General features: G+C 38.8%; 1 protein-coding gene across 3 annotated transcripts in view; it reads left to right on the forward strand.

Annotated features, from left to right (window-relative positions):
• LRBA (LPS responsive beige-like anchor protein) overlaps positions 1–27,413 on the forward strand; it is a 751,045-nt gene that overhangs the window by 191,203 nt on the left and 532,429 nt on the right. For all 3 annotated transcript variants that reach the window (XM_051819347.3, XM_051819348.3, XM_089302377.1), the window contains exons 29-30: positions 2,044–2,494; positions 14,277–14,410. In XM_051819347.3, coding sequence (XP_051675307.3) covers positions 2,044–2,494; positions 14,277–14,410 — 585 coding nt within the window. The remainder of the gene's footprint in view (positions 1–2,043; positions 2,495–14,276; positions 14,411–27,413) is intronic.

A 27,413-nucleotide genomic window follows, 5' to 3' on the forward strand; every position in this document is an offset into this window, starting at 1 on the left:
TGGCTGACTGAAAGAGTTGAACTGGGTTTATGTGTCTGGGGTCTTGAAACTTGCTGTCAGTTGAATTCCTGTTTTCTTCCTTGAGTTTGGAGGGCCTCTCTGTGCTCTCCAGCAAGGATAGCAGAAATCAGCTGTATTTCATAAAGAGTTGGTCAGGGATTCTAGGAACACTAACTAGAGTTGTAAGATCTTACTACTTTCTTCATCTTCTTTTGGTTTAAGTAAATCAAGCCTCTGCCAGTTGTAAGGACTTTTCAAGGAGATGAATAGCAGGAGGCGTGGGGTAGTAGTAGGATCATTAAAGTAAGTTATCTTCTACAACCAGTTAGGAGGACCTTGCAGCCATTCAGGCAGGAGGTGATATTGGGATGGACTAGAGTGGTAGCTTTAGAGATGACAAAAAGCAGCAAGATTACGGATATATTTTGGTGGCAGAAAAGAATGGGATTTTTAAATATTTTAAAGATTAAATGTGGGCTATGTGAAATAAAAATGAAGTCACAAATGATTACAAGGTCCAGTAACTAAAAGTGAAATAGATTTTCAGGGAAAGATAAAAAGATAAAAAATTCAGTTTCAACATGTTATGTTAAGATGTCTTTGAAGGCCTGCACCACGGCTCACTAGGCTAATCCTCCGCCTTGCGGCGCCGGCACACTGGGTTCTAGTTCCGGTCGGGGCACCGGATTCTGTCCCAGTTGCCCCTCTTCCAGGCCAGCTCTCCGCTATGGCCAGGGAGTGCAGTGGAGGATGGCCCAAGTGCTTGGGCCCTGCACCCTATGGGAGACCAGGAGAAGCACCTGGCTCCTGCCTTCGGATCAGCGCGGTGTGCCGGCCGCAGCACACTGGCCGTGGAGGCCATTGGAGGGTGAACCAACGGCAAAGGAAGACTTTCTCTCTCTCTCTCTCTCTCTCTCTCTCTCTCTCACTCTCTCACTCTCTCACTGTCCACTCTGTCTGTCAAAAAAAAAAAAAAAAAGATGTCTTTGAATATATAAGTGAGGATGTAGTATAGTCAGTTGTATATAACAGTCTGAGGTTTTTTTGTTTTTGGCAGGGGGTGGAGAATATAGCGTAATTTAAAGCTGTGAGAGTGAATGAGATCTCTAAGGGAATGAATGTATGTAGAGAAGATAAGGCAAAACTGAGGGCTGAGGCATTAAAACGTACAAATTTAGAGAAGCAAAAAAGTAAAGGACGTAAGGAGTAGCCAGTTAGGTAGTAGAAGGAAAGCTGAAAAGTACCTGGTTCCTGCAAGCTGAGTGAAGAGAGCATCATTAAGTGGGAGGGACTAATCAGCAGGTGCTGATTTAGATAAAGGTTTTTGGTGACCTTGATAAGAGAATTCAAAATTTATCTGACTCATTTGAAAAACATGCAAAGATATACATACACATAGGGATAACTTATCCTTTGGTTCACTCCCACAAGAGCTGGGGCTGGGCCTGGCTAAAGTCTGGATCCAGGAACTCAATTCAGGTCTCCTGTGTGGGTGGACTAGGACCCAAGAATTTGAGCTATCACTGTTGTCTTCCAGGATGCACGTTAGCAGGAGGCTGGAATTGGAGCTGAGCACTGTGATAAAGGGTGTCCCCAGTGGCATCTTAATTTCTGCATCAAATGCCAGCTGCCATCAGTACATTTTTCTTGGAATCCTTGAAATCCTGATTGAAGGGACTAAAAGAGAGGAAAAGGGATGAACTTTGTTGAACTGGGTTTTAGGGATCATTGACTTTTATTATCCATATAGAAGATAGTAAGTTTTTCAGCAGTGGAAACCATGTTTGTGTTAGAGGTTTTTCTTTTATTCTAAGGATTTTGGACTCTTTCTTATAAGTGAGTGGCTTTCAACTTTGTGTTGCTACACATTGGTCTGTCATGATCAGTTTGGAGAGTTTTTATAGCCAATATTTTTAATCCATATTTTTATACTTTATTTTGATTATAATAATTTAAAGTACTAGTTGGCTGTTATGGCTAAATATACCATTTTAAATTAGTTCTGAAAATTTTTATTTTTCTTTTCTTCTCTTTCTGTGCAAGATGTGGAAAACACACCAGCATCATTCAGCCCTTCAACTCCAGCCTCAGTAGAAGAATCTGAAAGTACATCATCTGCTCGAAGGAGGGATTCAGGCATTGGAGAAGAAGCCTCTACTGGTTTAGGAAGCAATGTGGATGTAACTCCTCAAGCAGCACCTCCGAGTGTCAGTGCAGGCCCAGATGCAATCAGTGAGGTGTTATGCACTCTTTCTTTAGAAGTCAATAAATCTCAGGAAACCAGAAATGATGGAGGAAATGAGTTGGATAACAAGGCTACACTACCAGTTCCAGTTTCAAAAAATGTCAATGTGAAAGACATTCTCCGAAGCTTGGTAAACATCCCAGCAGATGGAGTCACAGTGGATCCTGCCCTTCTGCCACCAGCCTGTCTGGGAGCTCTTGGTGATCACCTATCTGTTGAACAGTCTGTACAGTTCAGATCTTTTGACAGGTACTGAGTTTAATCTTGTCTTCATGTGCTTCTACTTACAAATTTTAAAGATAAAGTATAAACAGGAATTCAGTTTAACTCTGCTAGATCTTGATGCTTCAATATTAGGAAAGAAGACTTTGATCTAGCTTATAAAAATTGTTATTTTTGTTTCTTAGTTTCTATTTATTATTATACCAATAGGATGAGTTTTAAAAATAATTTTATTATTACGTTGGCAGTTTGTGTGCTGAGTTATTTGTTGTTGTTGCTGTTACAACTGAAGACTTGCCTGTACTTTCAGGTGATTTTCCTTCTGCCCCTTGCTGCCAGTACTATGCCAGCCTTTGTGGCAAAAATGGGAATCTGTGGATTCCAACAGACTTGGGAATTCACTGAGGTGTTCAGAGCACTGACAGCTGGGGAAAACTGACTAGATTCATGATTTTGTTGATTCTGCTGCCCTAGGAAACCTTTAGCTCCTTTGCCTCAACATTGTCTTTAAATACTGTGAATTTTACTAAAATTCTACTTAAAATAAATATATTAGAATTATTAGACATAGTGTTTCAAAAATAAATATTTTTGGGAAAGCTTTTTTTGAAAAGTTTTGACACAAACTCTAGTTTAGAACTTTTTTTGAGCCATTTGAATTCTATCACCTTTGAATACTTTCTTGTATATGGTATATATAAATATAATACATTTATTGGAATAAAGAATTTCTTATATAATACTACTTTAATACCTTATATTTTCTATTAAGCTATAATATATTCATTGAAATAATGAATTGACATGGTATAATACTACCTTTTAATCTTCAAAAACCTTACAGTTTTTATTAATTACCTCACTGATTTTTCTTATTGTGCAAAGATTCAGTTCAGGATTGTGTGTTGCATTTTGTTGTGCTTCTTTATCCTTTTTGAATCTGGAAGAAATTAATTTATTGATCTTAACACTTTAGAGGATGATAGCACAGTTAGTTTTAAAATGATCTCCAGTTTAGTTATTTCTAACATTTCTTGAGGATTAGAGTTAGGTTGATGCATTTTTCGCAGGAGTGACACAGAAGTGATACTGTTTCTTCTAGTTGTACCCTGTCAGGTGGCATGAAGGTATTTTCTAGGTTTCTCTCCTGTGATAGTACTCCTTATGAGGAAATATTACAAGATTCTACCATCCTTCTCATATCTTTTTAAATCATTCATTATATTGTCCTTTTATTTTTTTAAGGTTTGTTTTATTTATTTGAAAGACAGAGTTACAGAGAGAGGTAGAGAGAAAAAGAGAGGTCTTCCATCCGCTGGTTCACTCCCCAGATGGCCACAACAGCCAGAGCTGCGCCAATCCAAAGCCAGGAGCCAGGAGCTTCTTCTGGGTCTCCCACATGGATGCAGAGGCCCAAGGACTTGAGCCATCTTCTACTGCTTTCCCAGGCCATAGCAGAGAGCTGGATTGGAAGAGGAGAAGCCCATATGGGATGCCAGTGCTTCAGGCCAGGGCTTTAACCCACTGAGCCACAGTGCCAGCCCTTCATTATATAGTCTTAGGATTTCTAATTTTATACAGTGGCTTACAGTCATTATTTATGTTGATCCTCCCATTTTCTAATTTGGCCATGCAGCTGACTTACGTTTTCTTTTGATATATTCCCATCATAATTTAATCTTCTCATGATGACATCTATCCTATTATTATCCACAATCATTGGGGACTATGCAGCAATATCTTTTTAAGTTACTAAATCTTTTTCCTGTTTCAGGTTGTTGTTTATAACTTTGTGCTTCCTCTTTTTTATTGTTTTACTTTTTCATTTCTCCTACTTTTGCACTTCAGTCATGCTGTGGGTTGGGACATTAGATATTGAAGCCAGTTAAAATTGCTTATGGTGTTAAGATTCTCAGAGGCATATAGGAAATATCACTTTAGTGGAAGATCTTTTTGTCATCTTGTCTCTTCTTCCACTACTTGAAAGTTAGGTATATACTGTAAGCTGATGAGATTGACAGAGTGTAAATTTCAGGTTAATAGTACATGGTAGAAGGCAGCACTGTGGTACAGTAGCTTAATTTTCTGCATGAAGCACCAGTATCTCATATGGGTGCTGGTTCTAGTCCCAGCTACTCCTCTTCCAATCCAGTTCTCTGCTATGGCCTGGGAAACCAGTAGAAGATGGCCCAGGTGCTTGGGACCTTGCATCCACGTGGGATACCCAGAAGAGGCTCCTGGCTTCAGATCGGCCCAGCTCTTGCTGTTGTGGCCATTTTGGGGGTGAACCAGCAGATGGAAGACCTCTCTTTCTGTCTCCTCTCACTCTCACTGTCTGTAACTCTGCCTCTCAAATAAATAAATAAAATCTTAAAAAAAAAAAAAATAGTACATGGGTGGTATACACCTAGTGGGATAGTGGCTCCTACTTTCAAATGTCTTGTTTTTAAAAAATAGTTTTTAGGGCCAGTGCCATGGCTCACTTGGTTACTCCTCCATCTGCGGCGCTGGCATCCCATATGGGCACCGAGTTCTGGTCCCGGTTGCTCCTCTTCCAGTCCAGCTCTCTGCTGTGGCCCGGGAAGGCAGTGGAGGATGGTCCAGGTGCTTGGGCCCTGCACCCGCATGGGAGACTAGGAGGAAGCACCTGGCTCCTGGCTTCAGATCGGTGTAGATTCGGCTGTGGTGGCCATTTGGGGGGTGAACCAACGGAAGGAAGACCTTCCTCTCTGTCTCTCTTTCTCACCATCTTTCTGATAAAAAAAATAGTTTTTATAATAGAAGAAATTAAAATATTAGCCTTAGAAATCAGACAAAATGGGTTTGAGTACTGGTTCTATCACTTTTTAGTGAAATTGGAAGTTTTCTTATTACTTAACTTTGTAGTATAGGTTGAATATCCCTCTTGCAAAATGTTTGGGACAGGACATGTTTTAGACATTGGAGATTTTTGGGTTTTAGAATATTTTAATAGACTTTACTGGTGGAACATTCCTTATCTAAAAACATGAAATCCAAAATGCAAACAAACCCAAATTAAAAAGAATCAAAATGCTTTAAATTTTGGAGCATTTTAGATTTAGGATTTTCAGATTAGAGATGTTCAATCTGTACTGTACAGCCATTAAAAAGAAAAAAAAGGCATAATAATATGCATTGATGTTAAATTATATTAATTTTTATGTAATTTGGAGAAGTCACTCAATAAACATGAACTAATGAAGGATCTCTGTGAGTGAGATCCCAGTGGAAAGAAGGGGCCGTCAAAGAAGGATGTACTTTTTCTGAAGGGAGGAGAGAATTTCTACTTTGATTATGACCTTGTCTAAATAAGGTCAGAGTTGGTGAACTCAAGAGGCTTCCATAGCCTTGGCAGCTCATGGCAAGAGCCTCGGCTGATCACTGACGTCATAAATAAGAGTGTCAGTTGTTAAATCAACAACAGGAGTCACTGTGCACTTACTCCCCATGTAGGACCTCTGTCCTTAATGAGTTGTACTATAAGAGTTAATGGTAAAACTTGTCTTCAAACAGTATTTTATACTTTGTGTATCCGTGTGGGTGCAAACTGTTGAAATCTTTACTTAGTATAGAGTTGTTGTTGTTGTTGTTTTTTTTTTTTTTTCTGGACAGGCAGAGTTAGACAATGACAGAGAGAGAGAGAGACAGAGAGAAAGGTCTTCCTTCCGTTGGTTCATTCCCCAAATGGCTGCTATGGCCAGTGCGCTGTGCCAATCCAGAGCCAGGAGCCAGGTGCTTCCTCCTGGTCTCCCATGCGGGTGCAGGGACCCAAGAACTTGGGCCATCCTCCAATACCTTCCTGGGCCACAACAGAGAGCTGGCCTGGAAGAGGAGCAACCGGGACAGAATCTGGCGCCCCAACCAGGACTAGAAACCGGGGTGCTGGTGCCTCAGGCGGAGGATTAGCCAAGTGAGCCGCAGCGCCGGCTGAGTTCGTCTCCTATATATAAAGATAATTAAAAATGAATCTTATTGAAGAATGTGACAGGAGTGGGAGTAGGAAGTGAGTCGGGAGTGGAAGTGGGAAGGCGAGTATTGGGGGAAGAACTGCTATATTCCAAAAGCTGTACCTATGGAATTTATATTTATTATAATATAATAATAAAATTTATAATAATAAATTTAAAATAATAAAATTTATAATAAAAATAAAATTTAAAAAAACTCTAGTTAATAAAAAGTAAATATGAACTTAGTCATTCCTGCTTTTTGGTGTATGTGCATGTGTGTATGCACCAAATATTTGGAACATGTATTATAGAATTGTATATTTTATACAATTTAAGCATATCAGTATTATGTATCATAAGGATTATATTCTCAGCACATATACATATGATTTTAATAAATAAGTAAGGTGGCTAATCTGCCAGAACAATGGATAATTATAGGAATCAGTAGTTTATGTAAGGAATACTGCTTATATGCAAATATGTAAAGATGATTCATATCACTAATAGTGAAAGAAATGCATATTAAAATAAGCATAAGATAATTTCCCCAATTAAATATACAGAGATTTAAAAATGAGTATGAAGAAATATTTTATACTATTGTTGAAATGGCATGTTGCTATAATTTATTGGAAGCAAATTGGCAGTATTAATTAAAATATGTATCCTTAATTCCACTTCTGAAAGTTTATACAGAAGAAATATGTAGGTATAAAATGTTTTATACAAGCAGCCCTACAAGATTTTTTTTATAATGAGCTAATAACCGATTGATCTTTTACTTTGTGAAGGCCTATTGTAATACATTATTCAAATAGGTAGATAGATAAATACTGTTTTTGTTCTCTCCTTACAGATGAAGAAACAGAGAGAGATTAAGTATGTGATTTATGGTCTTATCTAAATAATTGGTGGAGCTAAGATTTGAACCTAGTGGGTCTGACAGTAGGTTACCTCCTTTGATTTGCTTGGCAACATTTCATCGCAACATTGTTTCATAATGATAAAAAAATTTGTTTTTAGTTGCCAACATATGAGGCATTGGGCACATGTATCCTTTATGCATGTAGGAAATCAGGTTGAACATACTTAATCCAAAAATCTGAAATCCAAATTGCTCTAAAATGTTAAAACCTTTAAAGGCAGTATGAGATTACACATGGAAAATTCCACACCTCATGTAACTGGTTACAGTCAAGCCACAAACATGCCTTTAAAATATGGTATAAAATTACCTTCAGCCTATATGTTAAGTTAAATACGAAACATAAATGAATTTAGTGTTTAGAAATTGGTTCCTTTCCCCAAGATATTTCATTGAGTATGTGCAAAATTTCCCAAATGTAGAAAAAAAAAATCTCCAATACTTGTTGTCTAAGGGATCCTTAACCCGCACTGTGCAGCCATTAGAGAGAGAAGACTGAAACATTGGTTATTGATGTCAAGTGATACTGAAGATATGTTTTAAAAAAATGTTTTTTATTTGAAATGCAAAGATACAGGCAGAGAGATTTTTCCATTTACAGGTTTATTCCACAAATGTCTTCAACAACTGAAGTTCAGCCAAGTTGAAGCTATGAGACTGAAATGCAATCTGGGTCTCTCACATGGGTGGCAGAGTCCTAAGTAGTTGATCCATTATCTCCTGCCTTCCAAGGTGTTCATTAGCAGGAAGCTAGAATCAGAAGTGGAGGTGGGACTTGAACCATGGCAATCCGATGTGGGAGGCAGGTGTCCCAAGTGTTGTTTTAACTGCTGTGCTTCACTACTGTCAATTAAGTAAAGATAAGTTTTTTGCTTTTTAAAAGATTTATTTTATTTATTTGAAAGAAGTACAGAGAGAGGGAGAGGGAGCTTCACTTCCCAAATGACTGCAACCAGGACTCACACATGGGTGATGAGGCCCAGGCACTTGGCCCATCATTTGTTGCTTTCCCAGGCACATTAGTAGGAAGCTAGATCAGAAGTGGAGCAGCAGGGAGTTGAACCAGAGCTCATATGGGATGCTGGTGTTGTAGGCAGCAGTTTAACCTGCCGTGCCATGATACTGGGCCTAAGATACATTTTTAAATGAAAAAGGCATTGTACAAATAGTTTGGACTTTATGATGTTAATTAAGTATAGATACATATGTTCAAACATTCCATTAAAAGTACAAAGTAATTAATATTAATTGCAATTACTATTAATAATAATTGCAAAGGAAGACCTTTCTCTCTGTCTCTCTCTCACTGTCCACTCTGCCTGTCAAAAAAAAATAATAATTGCTATATTTTGACAGTGAGAAGAGGTATAAGTTATTAGGTTTTTTGTTTTGTTTTGTTTTTTAATTTGACAGGTAGAGTTATAGACAGTGTGAGAGAGAAACAGAGAGAAAGGTCTTCCCTCCGTTGGTTCACTCCCCAAATGGCCACTACGGCTGGCGCTGTGCTGATCCAAAGCCAGGAGCTAGGTGCCCCTTCCTGGTCTCCCATGCGGGTGCAGGGCCCAATCACCTGGGCCATTCTCCATTGCCCTCCTGGGCCACAGCAGAGAGCTAGACTGGAAGAGGAGCAACTGGGACCAGAACTTGGCGCCCATATGGGATGCCGGCACCGCAGGCTGAGGATTAACCAAATGAGCCACGGTGCCAGCCCCAGTTATCAGGGTTTTAAGAATATTCTCAATTTTTATAATTTGCTTAAATTTGTACTAACGTTAGATTGAGTACTTAGAAACACTGTACTAACAATAAGGTTACATTTTTAAATTTAACATGTCTTATTGACAGAGTCAAATCAATTGATGTTCTTTAAAAGAGTAAAATTTCTTTATATTTTGGCATTTATTTTTATTTCTTTGTAAAATAGCATATAAATTTAATCAGTGTATTACTGATGCCTTGTTTAAGTGACTGGATTTTGGACTAATTTAGGAAACCAAACTTAGAGAGTTTACAGAGGGTTTATTGAAGTAGAAAACAAAGGGTGATTTTAATGATAGCATTTTCCAGAATGTTTGTGTCTGGTAAGCTTAACATACCATCGGATGGCAAGTAGTCTGCTCTGTTTTTCCCCCTTCTTTTTCTTAGTAAGAGACACCTTTTGAAAACCTTTCATGCAGCCATGGACCAGTGGAATATCTTTGGGAATTTCAAAGCATCCCTCTGATCATGTATTTATCTCAGGAATGCTGTGTCAGAAATCACAACTCTCCTCATATCTTAAGAATTATCAACTTCCAAGCAATAGCTGGAAAGTTTAGAGTAACAGCTCCATGAGTGAAACCTTGCTGAAAGGCTGCCAGGTTGTGGGCCTTTGTGAAGAGGAAGGTGTTTGTGTTCATTCTCATGCCAACATTCTTGTTCTTATCTAATTTGAAGATCCTCTCTGGTGATTAGTGGATGCCAGGGATTTATCTTGATAAAGTTCAAGGGCTGGTCTGGCTTTTCAGCTGGATCCTTAGGGACTAAAGTGCTAGTCAGAAAATGCCTTTCTCCCTTCCTGAACTATTTTTTATGTTAAATAAAATATCATTTATGTGGAGATTTGTGATATTTGAAACATATTCTGCAGTGGAATTTTTGAATCTTAGTGAGCCTGAAGACCTGGTTGCTGTTTGCTAGTCAGTAATGAATTGGACAAACTTTCAAAAAAGGCTTTCTAGTTTAGGTTAAAAAAAAAAAAAGTATTTTCACCTGCTTTGTATGGGGCCTTAATAAAATTACTTCTTTCCCATGTGTGAAACAATATGTGGTACTAGCTTCATTGGTTGTTGTAAATATAAATGTTGCAGTTTGTGAATGTCCTAAGTACAATGGCTCACAAATTTTAAGTATTGATTAAAGCTATTGAGTCCATAAAGAAAAAAATGATGTTATATTTTATCTTCTATTATTTCATTTTTAATCAGCAGTTGGAAAGCCATCTTATATAACTGGTTATCTCTCTTCCAAATTCTTTATGCCATATAGCTTGAAATACTTTTTGTTAAAATTGATGTTAGATATTAAAAATTAATTATTTGTTTTATTAACATTAAAAAGGATTTCTTTTCATTTCATAAATAGAAACTTAAGCTTTAGTCTGAGAAAGATACCAGAGATATCCTTACCATATTGCCTGGCATATAGACTCTCAAGGTTTTGTTAAATATGTGTTGTATTTTCCAAAGCATTTTATTAAAATAAAAAGTGAAATATCTGGTCCTTGCAAGATCAAATTATGTAGTAGTAAATTTAAATTTGTAGATTTTTTTTGAAGTGTTAATGTGCCTGGGAAGGGAGTAGAAGATGTCCCAAGTACTTGTATCCCTGCCACCCATCCTGGAGATCTGGGTGGGATTCCAGGCTTGTGGCCCAGCACCGACTGTTGCATCCATCTGGGGACTGAACCAGTGCATGGAAGATCTCTCTGTCCTTTTATTTTTCTCTCTGTAATTCTGCCTTTCAAAAAAATAAATGAAGATTTTAAAAAAAAATCTGGTAGGAGACCATGCTTGAGATATATCATTCCTGAGAATATGTTAAAGATCTTGGATAATAAGTATTTATGACTGAAAGCACTTTTAGCAGCAGTAGCCTTAAGGACCAGAAATGACATTGTGTTCTGTTGTATCTGATTAATCCTGTCATCCTGGACAAATTAAGATTGTGCATATTGTGGAGCATCTACAGTCTACTTTTTTCTGTTACCAGTTTTCCAAAGTTTAATTATGAAAATATTCAGGCTTATAGAGAAGTTGAAAGAATTAAACAGCAAACACCCTGAGATGCATCACTGAGGTTCTACAATTGGCCTTTAACTCTGTTTGCGTCATCATGTAACTTTCTGTATTCCATCAATCTTTTATTAAATTTTGTAAAGTTTATTTATTTATTTGAAAGGCAAAGTGACAGAGAGAGGGAGAGGGAGAGGGAGAGAGAGGGGGGGAGAGGGAGAGAGAGAGAGAGAGAAAAAGAGAAAGAGAAAGAGAAAGAGAAAGAGAAAGAGAGAGACAGAGACAGAAAATCCTTCCATTGGTTCACTCCTCAGATGTCCACAATAGCTTGTTGAGGCCAGGACAAAATCGGGAGCCTGGAGCTCCATCTGGGTCTCCCTTATGGGAAACAGGGACTCAGGCACCATTATTTGTTGCCTCTCAGTGTGCACATTAGCAGGATGTGGATTGGAGGAAGGTGTGGGACTTGATCCCAGGCACTCAGATGTTGGCTGCAGGTTTCCCAAGTAGTGGTTTAACCATGATGCCACAGTGCTTGCCCTCAATTTTATTTTTTGGAATGCATTTCAAAGGAAGATGCAGACATCAGTTTACTTCACTCTTACACACTTAAGCCTTCAGTACTCTACCTATAGATTAATACAGGTTTTAATGTAAAATTTACATGCAGTGAAAGGCACAAATCTTAGGCATAACCATTTGATGACTTTGGAGACATTCATACAATTTTGTAAATCAAAACCTCATTAAGATATTGTCAGTCTTAAAAAACCCCCATTTTCCAACCAATTCTTATCCTAATCCTTCAGAGACAGTTATTACTCTGAATTTTTTTTTCTGCCATAGACTACTTTTGACTATTGTAGAACTTCATGTCAAAGTTAGCACAAAGTATGTGTATTTTAGGATAATGTTTCTTTTATTCCATATAATGCTATTGAGTTTCATCCATGTTGTTAGGCTTATCAATAGTTTACTTTTTATTTCTGACTCGTATTCTGTTTTATAAGCATGCTATCTTTTAAAGATGCTTATTTTCTTGTACAAAGGACATTTGGGTTCTTTCTGCTTTGTGGTTATTGTAAGTAAAGCCTCTATGAATATTATTGTACACATTTTTGTGGATATAGGTTTCTTTGGGGGAATTTCTAGGAGTGGAATTGGAATTTTTGGGTAGGTATATGTGTTAAATTAATAAAAAGTTACTTATTTGAGAGGCAGTGAGACACAGAGAATACTTCCATCCACCAATTCTCATCCCAAAAGCCCTCAACAGTTATGGGCCAGGGCTGGGCCAGGGCCAGCTGAAGCTGGGAGCTGGGGACTCAGTTCGGGTCTCTCACTTGGGTGGCAGTAACATAAGCACTTGAGCCACCACTGCTGTCTCCCAGGGTCTGCATTAACAGGAAACTGGAGTCAGGATCCAGAGTTGGGCAGTGAACCCAGCACTTGGATGTGGAACATCGGGTGTTTTAATTACTAGGCCAAATGCCTGCCCCCTGTCTTAGATTTTGATCATAAGAAAATAAGTTTGACATTTATTTGTATTTCTGTCACTTTTATTGTACTTGCCTTTTGTATGAGTAAAGTAGAGCTTGCTGGTTCATTATTTTATATATAAATCTGAAAGTAAATTCTATATTTCTTCTCTTCAAAAAATAGGTTGCTAGAGGATAGAGATTTTTGTAAACAAAGGACTTGTAAATTTCTGTGTGGAATAGGAAATGCACAAATTATATTGTGTGCTGTTTTCTGAATGTACCAGCAGCAGTGTGAGCATGCGTGTGTACCCCGCCCCCACGCACATCATATCTACTCTCCCTTAAGTCAATAATCTTCATCTGATATCAGCTACCATGGTTTAAACACAGCATTCTGGACTTGGGGCTCAGGTGGCTGTTGCTTCTATTTTTTAGTGTATAGTTAACATTGGCAGTCACCCTTATAATGATTTGACACCAGCTACCCTCAAGTACATTGAATAAGCCATGCCTAGCACAAGAGAACTTGATTTAATTGGCAACAGTATTTGCCCTCACATGATAGGCACTGAAGTAAAACGGAACCTATTTCACTCGTGTTATCTCTTTTTCAAATAACAACAAGAAAAATGTATTCCTAAAATATTAGAATTACATAATTTTCACTTTTGAATACATTTATTTGGATCAAGTACTTAAGTAACTTTGTTTAAAAGCTAATACTTTTTAAAGCTATTAAGGGAATACTTGCAGCTTGCAGTTGCAGTATTGTCAACAAAAGATGTGATTAAATAAATTGAATGTTGAAGACTTTAGGCTTATGCTTAACACCAGGTAATTAAAAGTAAGCACTGCTGTGGGAGTGCATTATATATCAGCTGTCCTCTTTACCTCATTAACTGGGTTTTTGCATGTTTATGGAGCTAACTTCAATTAAAAATGCCTTTTAAGTTATGCCTAACAAGGTCTTTTAGTTACTATTTTGATATAAAGTATTACACTGTAATTGAAATTGGAATATTATGAATACCTGTGTTTATATTATATACAAGCTGAACAACTTTGATTCTATGATATATTTGCATCTAGTTTTTTTACTTATACATTTTTCTATGTGATATTATCAAAAGATATAGTCTCTGAGGCAAAAAAGAAAAACTTTGGTTGCGTTTATGTTGGGAAATTGTTTATGTCTACATTTTTCACCCTAGATTTCTTATAGTTTATTATTTCAAATTAACAATGTTTTAAAACCCTTGTTGAACCATGTTTGTTTTTTTGCTTCAATTCTAAGGTTGCAAAAAAATTAATTAGTTTTCCACTTGAGGGCCAGAATTTCTTTTTTATATACTTTTGGCTATATATTATTTATTAGGTAATTAAAGATGATTCTTCATTTAAAAAATACTAGGTGGTAAATTTAAGCTAATATATCAAGAGGACTTATATATCCTTAGGGCACTATCCTTGGTCAAAAAAAAATTAAAAAGCACATAATTAGGAACAGCATTGAAGAGATTTCATATTGGAAAAATATTCTTAATTGTATATCAAAATAGAGATAAGGAACAAAATTAGAAGTTAACATCTTAGTTTCTTTTTGAAATTCACACAAGCAGTCTTCTGTATTGATAATATTTTCTGTCTTTATTTCAGAAGTGTCATTGTTGCAACAAAAAAAGCAGCAGTCTTACCTTCCACCCTTGCTACGAGTGTACCTGCCAATGCTGTGAGTGTGGTTTCCTCAGTAGATTCAGCCCAGGCCTCAGATGTGGGTGGAGAATCACCAGGTGTGTTACTTCTCAAGGATTTCATCTAGTTTTAAGACCTTATTTTAGCTAACCTTGGATTTCTGATAAAGTTGTTAGTCACGTAAAAAGCATTGCACTTTTATATCATACCATTGCTTACTGATTTATGGAATAAATCTGAGTAAAATAAAAAAATTAAATCAAGGAATTAAATATTTTCTTTAGTCAGACCTAGCAGTATGTGATGGATTAGATGCTGCTAGTTAGGTGGATGAAAACATGAGTGAATGATTCATAAAGATACTTTTTGCCTTTTGTCTTTCGTTGCACTTAAAAAGAGATAGCTAGATAGCTAGAAGATAGAAGATAGATAAAGGTTTTAATAAGAAAGGGAGGGGCTGGCGCCGTGGCTCACTTGGTTAATCCTCTGTTTGCGGTGCCAGTATCCCATATGGGGGCCAGTTCGACTCCCAGCTACTCCTCTTCCAATCCAGCTCTCTGGTATGGTCTGGGAAAGCAGTAGAAGGTGGCTCAAGTGCTTGGGCTCCTACACCTGCATGGGAGACCTGGAAGAAGCTCCTGGCTCCTGGCTTTGGATCAGCACAGCTCTGGCCGTTGTGGCCACTTGGGGGGTGAACCAACGGAAGGAAGACCTTTCTCTCTGTCTCTGCCTCTCACTGTCTGTAACTCTACCTCTCAAATAAATAAATAAAAATCTTTAAAAAAAAATAAGAAAGGGAATAGGGAACTGGGTAGTATGGCACTGTGGGTTAAGCTGCCCCCATGAATCCAACATCCCAAATAAGTTCCAATTTAAGTCCTGGCTGCTCTGATTCCTATCACGCTCCATACTAATGTGCCTGGAAAAGCAGTGGAAGATGGGCAAATACTTGGACCCCTGCTTCGCACATGGAAGACCTGGATAGAGTTCAAGGCTCCTGGCTTTGGCTGGTCCAAACCTGACCATTGTGGCCATTTGGGCAGTAAATCAGTGAATGGAAGATCTCCCTTGCTCTCTCTCTTTCTTTTTGTTAACTCTGCATTTTGTTCATTTGGTGCAGCAGTTAATCTTGGGATGCATTGGGATGGGATTTGCTGAAAGATTGAGTGCAAAGTGCAGAGTTCTCATATTTTTCCAAGCCTTTATCCTTAGTTTTGAATATTATTAACTTCTTGCACTGATATTTAATGTTACATTTTTCCCATGTTAGAGGGAAATATGAAGGAAAATAAGTTTAGAATAAAATTTTTCGTGGTTTTAATTGTTCCCTTACACTCTCATGCCCCTTTTTTTTATATTGTAGCAGGAATAATTTGCTAATCTGTTTACGGTAGTGTATACACTATCTACTCTTCTATCCCCATGCAAAGTCCTTAAAAAAAAATCAGCTGATTATTCTAGACCAGCTTCTTTGCCATTTTTGGAAAAAATACAATAAGTATTAATGTCTATGAAACTCTTTACATACTGTCTTTTTAATTCAGTAATCGTGAATTCCTCAGTAAATTCCAAAGCAAATGTAGGAATTTCTGAATATACTGCTAAAATATTAAAATATTAAAATATTTTTGTCTTGTTTTGACTATATTGCCATTTAATTTCAACTTATAGAACAAAATAGGACCCTCTGAATACTTTTAAGTGTAGTTATACTTCAGATTTTTTTAAAAGTATTTTTTTTTTGACAGGCAGAGTTAGACAGTGAGAGAGACAGAGAGAAAGGTCTTCCTTCCATTGGTTCACCCCCCAAAAGGATGCTACGACCGGCGCACTGTGCCCTTCCAAAGCCAGGAGCCAGATGCTTCCTCCTGGTCTCCCATGGGGTGCAGGGCCCAAGCACTTGGGCCATCCTCCACTGCACTCCTGGGCCACAGCAGAGAGCTGGCCTGGAAGAGGGGCAACCGGGACAGAACCGGCGCCCCAACCGGGACTAGAACCCGGAGTGCCGGTGCCACAGGTGGAGGATTAGCCAAGTGAGCCATGGCACCGGCCAAAAGTATATATATTTTTAAGATTTATTTATTTGAGAGGCAGAGTTAAAGAGAGAAGGAGAGAGCGAGAACGAGAGAGCGACTGGTTCACTTCCCAAATGGCTGCAATGGCCAGAGATGAGCTGATCTGAAGCCAGGAGCCAGGAGCTTCTTCTGGGTCTCCCACATGGGTGCAGGGGCCCCAGCACCTGGGCCATCCTCTGCTGCCCTCCCAGGCCATAGCTGGACTGGAAGAGGAGCAACCGGGACTAGAACCCGGCGCCCATATGGGATGCTGGCACTGCAGGTGGAGGATTAACCAAGTGAGCCATGGCGCCGGCCCCCCTGGATAGTCAATGTTAACTGATAAATTTTTGTTTTCTTGTTAGTGGATTATCTTGATTTAAATTATTTGCCTTTTTGTTCTTCCTCCTGTGTCCATCAAGATTTGGGGAAAAAAAATTATTTGAGGATGAATTGGTGGTGGTTGTAATGCTGAGTGGTGCAGTTTTATTCTTATCTGAGTAAGATAGGGATTAGTCTTGGTTTAGTCTTGGATTATTTTCTTTTTGTGAAAGGACTCCTACGTGTTCCTATGCATCAAGACATTTTCACCATGAAATGACTACAATGCCGAATTTTATTGGGAGTCAGCAACAAGAAATGGTCACTTAAATTCAGTAATGTATTATTGGTTAATAAAAAGTTTACCTGACAGTTTATTACTATAAGTAGAAATTTCCTTGGAAGATCCCTGTGAATATAAAACATAAAATCTGAGTATTATAGAAAAATTTAAGCTGTTTGGAAATTTTGATTTAATAATGGGATTTCTAAATTTTATAAGTGCTACAGTTATAGAGAAAGTAATACTGGATAGACCTCAGACCTAGAAAAATAATTATAGGCTGTAAACTTCACAAAAGATCAAAGTTTTTTTTATTTAAATATTCTCACTAAAATAATTTTATAGCAAATTAAAATTAAAAAATTTGAACATTTGCATCTTAAGCTGTATATTAAAACTATGATTAATATACAAAGCTGTTTCAGTACACAGATACCACATTAAGCTTGAGAAACATGCTAGCTTCTCAGCATTTTGCAACAGAAAAATATAATTTAATAGCAGCAATGGTAAAATACTTTCCTTAGAGGGGAAGGTATATCTTTTGTGTATGAGTGTTTTCAAAGGAAATAAAATACAGGGTTTTATGAAACATATCAAAATCTGGAGGCCAGCGCTGCGGCTCAATAGGCTAATCTTCCGCCTGCGGCGCCGGCATACCAGGTTCTAGTCCCGGTCAGGGCGCCAGATTCTGTCCCGGTTGCCCCTCTTCCAGGCCAGCTCTCTGCTGTGGCCCGGGAGTGCAGTGGAGGATGGCCCAGGTGCTTGGGCCCTGCACCCCATGGGAGACCAGGAGAAGCACCTGGCTCCTGCCTTTGGATCAGCGTGGTGCGCCGGCCGCAGCGGCCATTGGAGGGTGAACCAACGGAAAAAGGAAGACCTTTCTCTCTGTCTCTCTCTCTGTCAAAAAGAAAAAAAAGAAAATATGGAATTCTAAGTGATTCATAAGCAAAGATTTAATTACCTAGAATATAATATATGCTTTTGATATGTTAATATGCCATCATTCTATTAAATATGCTATGGTGTTTCTTCACCATGCTGTAAAGCATAAATGATTCAAAGAAAATTGAAGATAGCCTAGGAAAGGAACTAAGGAACTTAGTACATTGGTCTTTGATGATTTATATGTTGAGTATTTGCTAATGTGCAAAATTTACTAATTTGACTACTTGCCAGAATATCAGGCTCCTTTTTTGTTTTTTAGTTTATCAGAGGCATGAACATTATAACTTGTATGTGTTTTTTTAATGTTAGGGCAAAATGTTTGAATCAAAACAATCTTTGTTTAATATAGTATTTAGCCCAAGAGGCTTATCTTTACTCACGTACTAAAAGTTTCACTTATGTAATGAGAAACTCTTAGTAGGCATATAATCCATCTCTCACAGAATTAACTGGTGATGAGGAGAGAATACAGTGTAACGGTAGCTAAGGGATGAAAATTGGCACTTGTTTTGATGTTTCTTTATTGCAAGACACGTTAGTTATTTAGGCCCTTAGGGACCTGAATAAGCAGTTGGCTTCTCCCAGGATAGATGCTAGGAAGATGACCCATTTGTGTTTTCCTTTTTGTTCTCTTGAATGTCTGGAAAACTGTCAGTTTGGAGGAGCCAGTTTATCAGTGCAAGGATAAGTAAAAGATAAGTCAATACCATCCCACATGTTTGGAAGTAGCTTCTGCGTTTATGTGTGCACCATCTGTTGGACATTTTAATGTTACATTGATTTGAAACATTTTTCATAAGCTTACATGAGTTGAAACAATGCAAAATATATTTGGGAACTATGTTTTCCATCTGGCAAGAATGAAGGTCAACATGTTGTAAAATTACTGATACCTTTAGTTTATTCTTTCAGGTAATTTCTTCTTTTCCTACAACTGTTGCTGGTTAATTTAGTCATCCTTGTTGGTCAGGTGTTGTATTACGATTTAAAAAGAACACTTTCTACCATATTCTTTTTTAGGCATTAAATTTGACATTTTTTTGGAAATAGTTTTTGTTGTTGTTTTATTTAGATCCAGCATTTTTCCTTCTCTTTTTCAGATTTATAATATGCACTTTGGCTCATTAAAATTTAGGTCTATTAGCACAATAAAACCCAATTTTGTTTTATAGCTACTATTTAAGACCTTACACAAACATGTTTTGGAGGTCATTTTTTCTTCTACTTTTAGGTAGGTGGAACCTTATGTTCCTTCTTATTGACTTCATAAAAATTCAGGAAAAACTATCAATACTACTTACTTAGAAAATATCTGACAAACTCAACACAAAGATGATCTTCAACAGCCAGATTAAAAAAATAAACCCGAGTAATATTTCATTAATATAAGTCAGTGTCTAAACATTGGTACAAGAATCACATTGCTGTCAAGAATTTAGAACATTTTCACTGAGTATAATTAAAATGATGGTTCCCTGAAGTATTGCACTGAGTGTTGTGCATGTATGGAGGGACTGGACCTGACTCTTAGAAATGCTGGATTCTACACTGTGAAACTTTTTTTCTTCTTCGCATTGTTTTGCCCTGTAATTAAAATTTTATTGTGAAAAATACAAAAATGGAAATGTTTTTATGATGAAATAGGAGTTGAAATATGTACATGAAAAATTGTAAGAATGAGTAAATGTGTACTTTAGCATCATTTTTAGATTGATCCTAGATGTTCTGAGAACTGGTCCCTTGGTTAGAGTTTCTGTGTACAGTTTTCAGATGAGCAGTACAGTGAGGAAGGGAGGTATACCAGGAAAGCAAATTTTCCAGTAAGATGAAAAGTCAACTCTGATTATCAAGGGAAATAGAAAGAAGTATACTGGGGAAAAGAAAGATTAACTCCAAATTTATTTTGTGTTAGGAATATGCTCCCTCTAAGAGGTGGGCTCAGTAATTATGCAGAAGTTAATTGTGGAAGATGCCGCACTGCTCACTTTCCCAAAGTAACAAGCCTGTGGGGATCACGTGGTCCAGAATTTCTGCATTCTCACGTTTGGTAGTCGGAACTGGTGATTATTGGTCAAGCACTGCCCAAGGACCAGGGAATATCCGAGTTACCCCAGATCCTTGCTGTTTCTTAATCAGTTAAATCCACAGAACTCCCAATTAGATCCTGGCTGTGCTTATCACCTAAAAGAGCAAGTTGAATCAGAATGCTGAGATATGACTGGAGTGAGCCTGAGGAATCTCTGAGACAAGTGTGAGGCAGTGACAAGGTTTTACTGGAAGTACTATCTTTTTCTTAGATGACAGTGGTTCGATTTACCAAACATTTATGGCTAGTTTTGTTTTTTACTAATGATAATTGAGGTTGGTAGAAATTCAGGTTTAAGAAAGTTTTGTTTATTTTTATTTGAAAGGCAGGGAGGGAGAGTGAGGGAGGGGGAGAGAGAGTGAGAGAAAGAAGGAGGGAGAGAGGGAAGAGGAGCTAGAGGAAGGGGGGGAGGGAGAGAGAGGCAGAGAGAGAGAGAGGCAGAGAGGTGTAGAGAGAGAAATACCACTTCCTAAATGCCTGCAATAGCTGTGGCTTGGCCAGCTGAAGCCAGGAGCTAGGAACTTAACCCAGGTCTCCCATTTTGGTGCCAGAGTCCCAAGCTGTTGAGCCTCTAAAGTGTGCATTAGCAAGAAGTTGGAATCAGAATCAGAACTGTGACTCAAACCAGGGCACTCAAATATCAGATGCAGATGCCCAGGTAACATGTTAACTGCTGTACCCAGATGCCTATTCCTGCATATCCACTTTTTATAATATTTAAATCTAAGATTGAATATTTGTTTATTCAGTTTCTAGACTTTTCAACAGAATTTACTTTCGGTTTCTTAAGGTGTTCTTGGTGAATATTTTAAATGGTACTTTATAAGGTCCATCTCATTTAAATTATCACATCTTTACATCATATGAATAATCCCTGAAGAAGTTTGATGTGCTTTCAGCCTGAAGTACAAATTAAAGCAAAACATGGTCATTTTGTTTAAATATTTTAAAAGAAGGAACTATCATTCATTCTATGAGTACCGTGGCTCTGTCCCTTTCTAAGAATGCTGGTTTAATCCTCAAAATAATTAGGTGAAGGAGACATCACTACTAATTTTATAGGTGGGGAAAATGAAGCCCAGAGAGTTTGAGTACCTTGTCCAAGGTTCGTAAGTAGCAGAGAGTCTGTGTGCAGACTCCTAACCCTAATGCTTCCCAAAACATGTCGGTCTATGACAGCCCCTTAAAGCGGTTGTTATAATCAAAGAGATTAACTTTGTAGTGAAAGAGTTAAGGGTAAGTTTGAAAATAATTTTTTTGTAGGTGATTGATGAAATGTTTTCTGCAGGGTAGCACATCTTTCCCCCAAAAATTGGTAATGGAAATTATGTAAGCGCTTGAGGCATGAGATGGCTTGAACAGTTAGCAGGATTTCCTTTATTTTTTTTTAATTTTTTAATTTTTTTATTTTTTTATTTATTTTTTATTTTTTTTGACAGGCAGAGTGGACAGTGAGAGAGAGAGACAGAGAGAAAGGTCTTCCTTTGCCGTTGGTTCACCCTCCAATGGCCGCCACGGCCGGCGCACCGCGCTGATCCGATGGCAGGAGCCAGGAGCCAGGTGCTTTTCCTGGTCTCCCATGGGGTGCAGGGCCCAAGCACCTGGGCCATCCTCCACTGCACTCCCTGGCCACAGCAGAGGGCTGGCCTGGAAGAGGGGCAACCGGGACAGAATCCGGCGCCCCAACCGGGACTAGAACCCGGTGTGCCGGCGCCGCTAGGCGGAGGATTAGCCTAGTGAGCCGCGGCGCCGGCCAGGATTTCCTTTAGATATGGTAAGAGAGACCTGGCACTTTTTTTTAAAAAGCAAGAAATAAAATGAGTTTCAGGCTAAGTTGAGTGAAAGAACTTCTTATATTTCTTGTGGGAATTTAATAGGTAAGTGATATATCGATAGCAATAGAAGGCTCTACAGAAAGTGGTTATCATGATTTACAAATATTTAGTGAATCACTCAGAAGAGCTCTATACTTTTTTCTGTAGTGCTTTGCAGGAGTGTGGGGAAGTAATGTTGGAGGATCCTACTGTATCTAAGTGCTTAACATAATTTTAAGTATTGTAATAATCAGTTAAAAAGGTGGTGTTATTTATGTTGTCTGTGTACACTGGTTCAGGTGGTTTTAAGAAGGCTCTAGAATTCTGCATGTTTAAAATTTACTACAGTCTTGAAAAGTATTTATAATGTATGATAAGGGGTAAATATTATTATAAATGCTTATAAGTCATAAAGAAAAAGATTCCAGTGAAAAGTTCAAAAGTTTAAAATAGTAATTTATATTCCTGTTTTGTAAATTGATCAGTGAATTGGGAAAATATCTCCAGTTTCAGTGGTAAATCTGAGACATGTAAATTGTGTATTTTTTCTTGAAGGCAAATTGGTAATATATATCAACACTTAAGATGTGTATAAGTTGCATTCTAGAAAGTTACCTCAAGAAAAGGAAGGATTACAAGAAGATGTATGTAAACATATAGCAAAACATTGTTTCTATTGATGTCAAAATCCAGAGCTGGAAAGTAGTTAAAGTAGGAAAAAAAACCTGTATTCAAGACTATTGCAGTACTGAAGTTGAACATTAATGTAGAACTGGACTTAATTCTGAGTACAACATGGACAAGTGGGAAATGATAGCCAAGGCGTTATATGGGGGTTGTTGGATAAGTAGTGACTAAGAGGAAGCATCAAGGGTAGAAGTGGATTGTGGGTAACCCAGCTTACAGGATGCTGGATTAAGACAGGCCGGGGTGAGACATCACCAACTTGGAGGATGGTGGAGGAAAAGAAACTCCGTTAGCTGTTGAGAGTTGTTATTTATGGAGAGAGAGGGTGGGAGAGGTGTGTTTCTTGATAATATAACTTAGCAGGGTTCTTGCTAAAACTGAATTTTCTAGGAAAGTAAGCAGACAGCCCTAGGAGAAAGTTCAGAAGACTAACTGAACTTTGGTCAAGCAAAGACTCTATGTAACTGGTCAAAAACTGAACAATTCAAATGAATATCCCTGAATGTAGGTTGGACTGTTATTTGCTCATCATTGGAAATGGTGTATGCTTCTTTGGAAGGAATCTTAACAAAACAGATGGGGAGAAAAAAAGAAAAAGGATTTCAATTAAATGATGCCCAATTTTGATTTGTTCTAGTACTGATAACAGTGACTTTGATCACTTAAAAAGTGGAAACTGACATTTTTGTGTGTGTGTGTGTGTGTGTTTTTTAAGTGTTGTTTATTTATTTGAAAGTCAGAGTTGCAGAGAGAGAAGTCTTCCATCTGCTGGTTCATTCCCTCATTGGCCGCCATGGCTGGAGCTGAGCCTATCCAGTGCTCAGAGCCAGGAGCTTCCTCTGGGTCTTCCCACGTGGGTGCAGGAGCCCGAGGACTTGGGCCATCTTGTACTGCTTTCCCAGGCCATAGCAGAGAGCTGGATCAGAAGTGGAGCGGCTGGGTCTCGAACCAACGCCCACGTGGGATGCTGGCACTGCAGACGGTGGCTTAACCCGCTACGCCACAGCACCAGCCCCAAGTTTGTGTGTGTGTGTGTGTTTTAGGCAGAGTGGACAATGAGAGAGAGAGACAGAGAGAAAGGTCTTCCTTTGCCATTGGTTCACCCTCCAATGGCCGCCACGGCCGGCGCGCTGCGGCCGGCGCACCGCGCTGATCCGAAGCCAGGAGCCAGGTGCTTCTCCTAGTCTCCCATGGGGTGCAGGGCCCAAGTACTTGGGCCATCCTCCACTGAACTCCCTGGCCACAGCAGAAAGCTGGCCTGGAAGAGGGGCAACCGGGACAGAATCCGGCGCCCCTACCGGGACTAGAACCTGGTGTGCCGGCGCCGCAAGGCAGAGGATTAGCCTAGTGAGCCGCGGCGCCGGCCAGTTTGTGTGTTTTTAAAGTTACTCTTCTCCCTTTTTAATTTGTGTTTTGTGGGGAGATCCTTTGACATTATTTAAATATTTACTTTCTCAGATAGTCAATTTGTCCATTTCAATGTGACTTCATGCTTTCCCACTTTATTCAGTGAGTTATCAATTTTTATCATTAATTATTAAAATTTTATTCATTAGTTTTTACTTATTTGAAGTAAGGGAGAGAGAGAGAGAGAGAGAGAGAGAGAGAGAGAGAGATTGTTGATCTGCTAGTTCACTCTCCAAATGCCAGGCAGGGTATACCAGGCCTACACTGGGAGTTGGGAACTCAATCTGGGCCTCCTACATGAGCTGCAGGAACCCAAGAACTTGAGTCATAACCTTCTGCCTCCCAGGGTGTGCATTAGTAAGAAGCTATAATTGATACCAGAGATGACCTCCTAAAATTCATACAAAAATGTGGCCCTTTAGAGTTCCCCAGAAGTGCTATCTGGGATGCCATACGATTTCACGATGGGCTTATTAATAAATCCCCAATATTAATAAGCCTGAGAGGATTCTTGCCTAATATTTATAGAAGGATTCTAAATACTGGCACAGATAAACAAGGCAGCATGGTACATTTTAAGCCTTTATTTAGTGAGAAAGATGCATAGGAGAGTGAGAGCTTTATTAAGGGAGAGAGGTAAATATGGGTTCATACCGAGCACCAGGAACCAGCCACGTGGAGGAGCATCTAGGCCAGGAAGCCTAGGGCAGGTGGCCCAAAGGCCAAGAGCCCTGGAGGTGCAGAGCTACAGCCAGCCCCCTCCTGGCAAGAGGCCAACAAAGAAGAGAAGGGCGGGACGCACCTTGTCCCAGGCTGATAACCCACTGCCCAAGGGGAGTGGTTAATTAATCTGATTGGCTGGTGGGTACCTAGGTGTGGCTAAGGTAGGGGGGGGAGGTCACACAGGGGCGTGGTGAAGGTATCAGGGTGTGAGGTCACACAGGGGCATGGCAAAGGCGTGTATGCCTGCCTACTTCATACTCAGAAGCAGAGGTGGGACTTAAAAGTACTCAGGGGGCTGGCTAAGCCTCTGTCTGTGGCAGCTGTATCTCATATGGGTGCCAGTTCATGTTCAGGCTGCTCCTCTTCTCTTCCAGCTCTTTCCTTATGGGTGGGAGACCCAGAAGAAGCTCCTGGTTTCTGGCTTCGGATCAGCCCAGCTCCAGCCTTTGTGGCCGGGGAGTGAACCAGCAGATGGAAGGACCTTGTTCTCTCCCTCTCTTTCTCTGTAACTTTACCTCTCAAATAAATAAATAAATAAATAAATCTTTAAAAACAAAAAACAAGTACTCAGGTATTCCTACATGGGATGCATGTGTTGAAAGTTTATTAACCACTGCACCAAATACCTGGTCCTTGTTATTTATTTTGGTGCTTAGATTGTCATTGATTTGTCAGTAGGAGCTCCTTTAAGCTGGGTTGTGTGTCCTTGGGACATATGTCATTCCTTGGACACTGCTTTCTAGAAGGCACAAATCCATGCTTCCAGGTCCTTTTGTCTTTTTCTTCCAGAGATCATATTTTTCTTTTAGTGGAAAATAAAAAGAGCCAAAATATAGACAATTAGGTGTTAAGATGTTGCTGCTTCTAGATGCCCTCATTCGACAGACCTAGAGAAAATGGAATTAAAAGTATGAGTTTATTTTTGTGCAAAATAACATTTTCATAAGATGTAGGAAATGCATATAATGAAAAAATGTTAAAAATGAACTCACTTTTAATTCCCACATTCCATGAACTTTTAAAAGTTATCTTATGTTTATAGCACATATAAAAATGTGTGTTTTTATTCACATGCTTATTTCTATTGCCCTATGTTTTAGGATCAATGAATTCATATAGTTTTTTTTATTTTTTTTTTATTTTTTTTTAAACTTTTATTTAATGCATATAATTTTCCAAAGTACGACTTATGGATTACAATGGCTTCCCCCCCATACCGTCCCTCCCACCCACAACCCTCCCCTTTCCCACTCCCTCTCCCCTTCCATTCACATCAAGATTCATTTTCGACTATCTTATTATACAGAAGATCAGCTTAGTATACATTAAGTATGGATTTCAACAGTTTGCTCCCACACAGAAACATAAAGTGAAAAATAATAGATGATTTTTTAAATGGTGATGAAATCAGAGCAGACCTATTGTCATGTTTAATCCCAGTGAGAGTCAAGTTGGGAATTGATAATTTCTTTTTTCTTTTTTTTTTTTTTTTTACAGAGGATCAGTTTAGTATGCATTAAGTAAGGATTTCAACAGTTTGCACCCCCATAGAAACACAAGGTGAAATATATTGTTTGAGTACTCGTTATAGCATTAAATCTCAATGTACAGCACATTAAGGATAGAGATCCTACGTGAGGAGTAAGTGCACAGTGACTCCTGTTGTTGACTTTACCAATTGACACTCCTGTCTATGGCATCAGTAATCTCCCTATGCTCCAGTCATGAGTTTCCAAGGCTATGGAAGCCCTCTGAGTTCTCCGACTCTTATCTTGTTTAGACAAGGTCATAGTCAAAGAGGAGGTTCTCTCCTCCCTTCAGAGAAAGGTACCTCCTTCTTTGATGACCTGTTCTTTCCACTGGGATCTCACTCGCAGAGATCTTTTGCCAGAGTGTCTTGGCTTTCCATGCCTGAAATACTCTCATGAGCTTTTCAGCCAGCTCCGAATGCCTTTAGGGCTGATTCTGAGGCCAGAGTGCTATTTAGGACATCTGCCATTCTATGAGTCTGCTGAGTATCTCACTTCCCATGTTGGATCACTCTCCCCTTTATTTATTCTATCAGTTAGCGTTAGCAGGTACTAGACTTGTCTATGTGCTCCCTTTGACTCCCAGTCCCTCCACCATGACCAACTGTGAACTGAAACTGATCACCTGGAACAGTGAGATGGCATTGGTACATGCCACCTCGATGGGATTGAATTGGAATCCCCTGGTATGCTTCCAACTCCACCACTTGGGGCAAGTCAGCCTGAGCATGTCCCAAATTATACATCTCTTCCCTCTCCCATTCCCACCACCATGTTCAACAGGGATCACATTTCAGTTAATTTTCAACACTTAAGAATAACTGTGCATCAATTACAGATCTAAACCAGTCATATTAAGTAGAACAGATAAAAAAACTACTAAGAGGGATAATGTATTAAGATAATGTTTAATGTATTAAGATAATGTACTAAGAGGGATATGTATTATCAGGGCTTGATCAGCATAGCCCTGACTGTTAATGAATTCATATAGTTAACATTGATTTCATATCATTATCTCACAGTTCTTATTTTTATCTTCTACTTAAATGACCTCCTCACACTGAGTGGGCCACTGTAGCCTCCCTCCTACCTGATGTGCTTGCTCTCCTTTTCTCAGCTATCTGCTTTGAGTCTGGCTCATGTAAGACAGTTTGGGAAAGAGGGCCCTTACTTTGTTTAATGCATGGTGTTTTTGAATTTTTGTCAGAATGAAAAAATTAACCGACTACAGTTGTGACACATGGTA

Source organism: Oryctolagus cuniculus, chromosome 8 (assembly GCF_051225735.1).
Source record: "Oryctolagus cuniculus isolate XC-2025 breed Fujian yellow rabbit chromosome 8, ASM5122573v1, whole genome shotgun sequence".
NCBI classification, from domain to species: Eukaryota; Metazoa; Chordata; class Mammalia; order Lagomorpha; family Leporidae; genus Oryctolagus; species Oryctolagus cuniculus.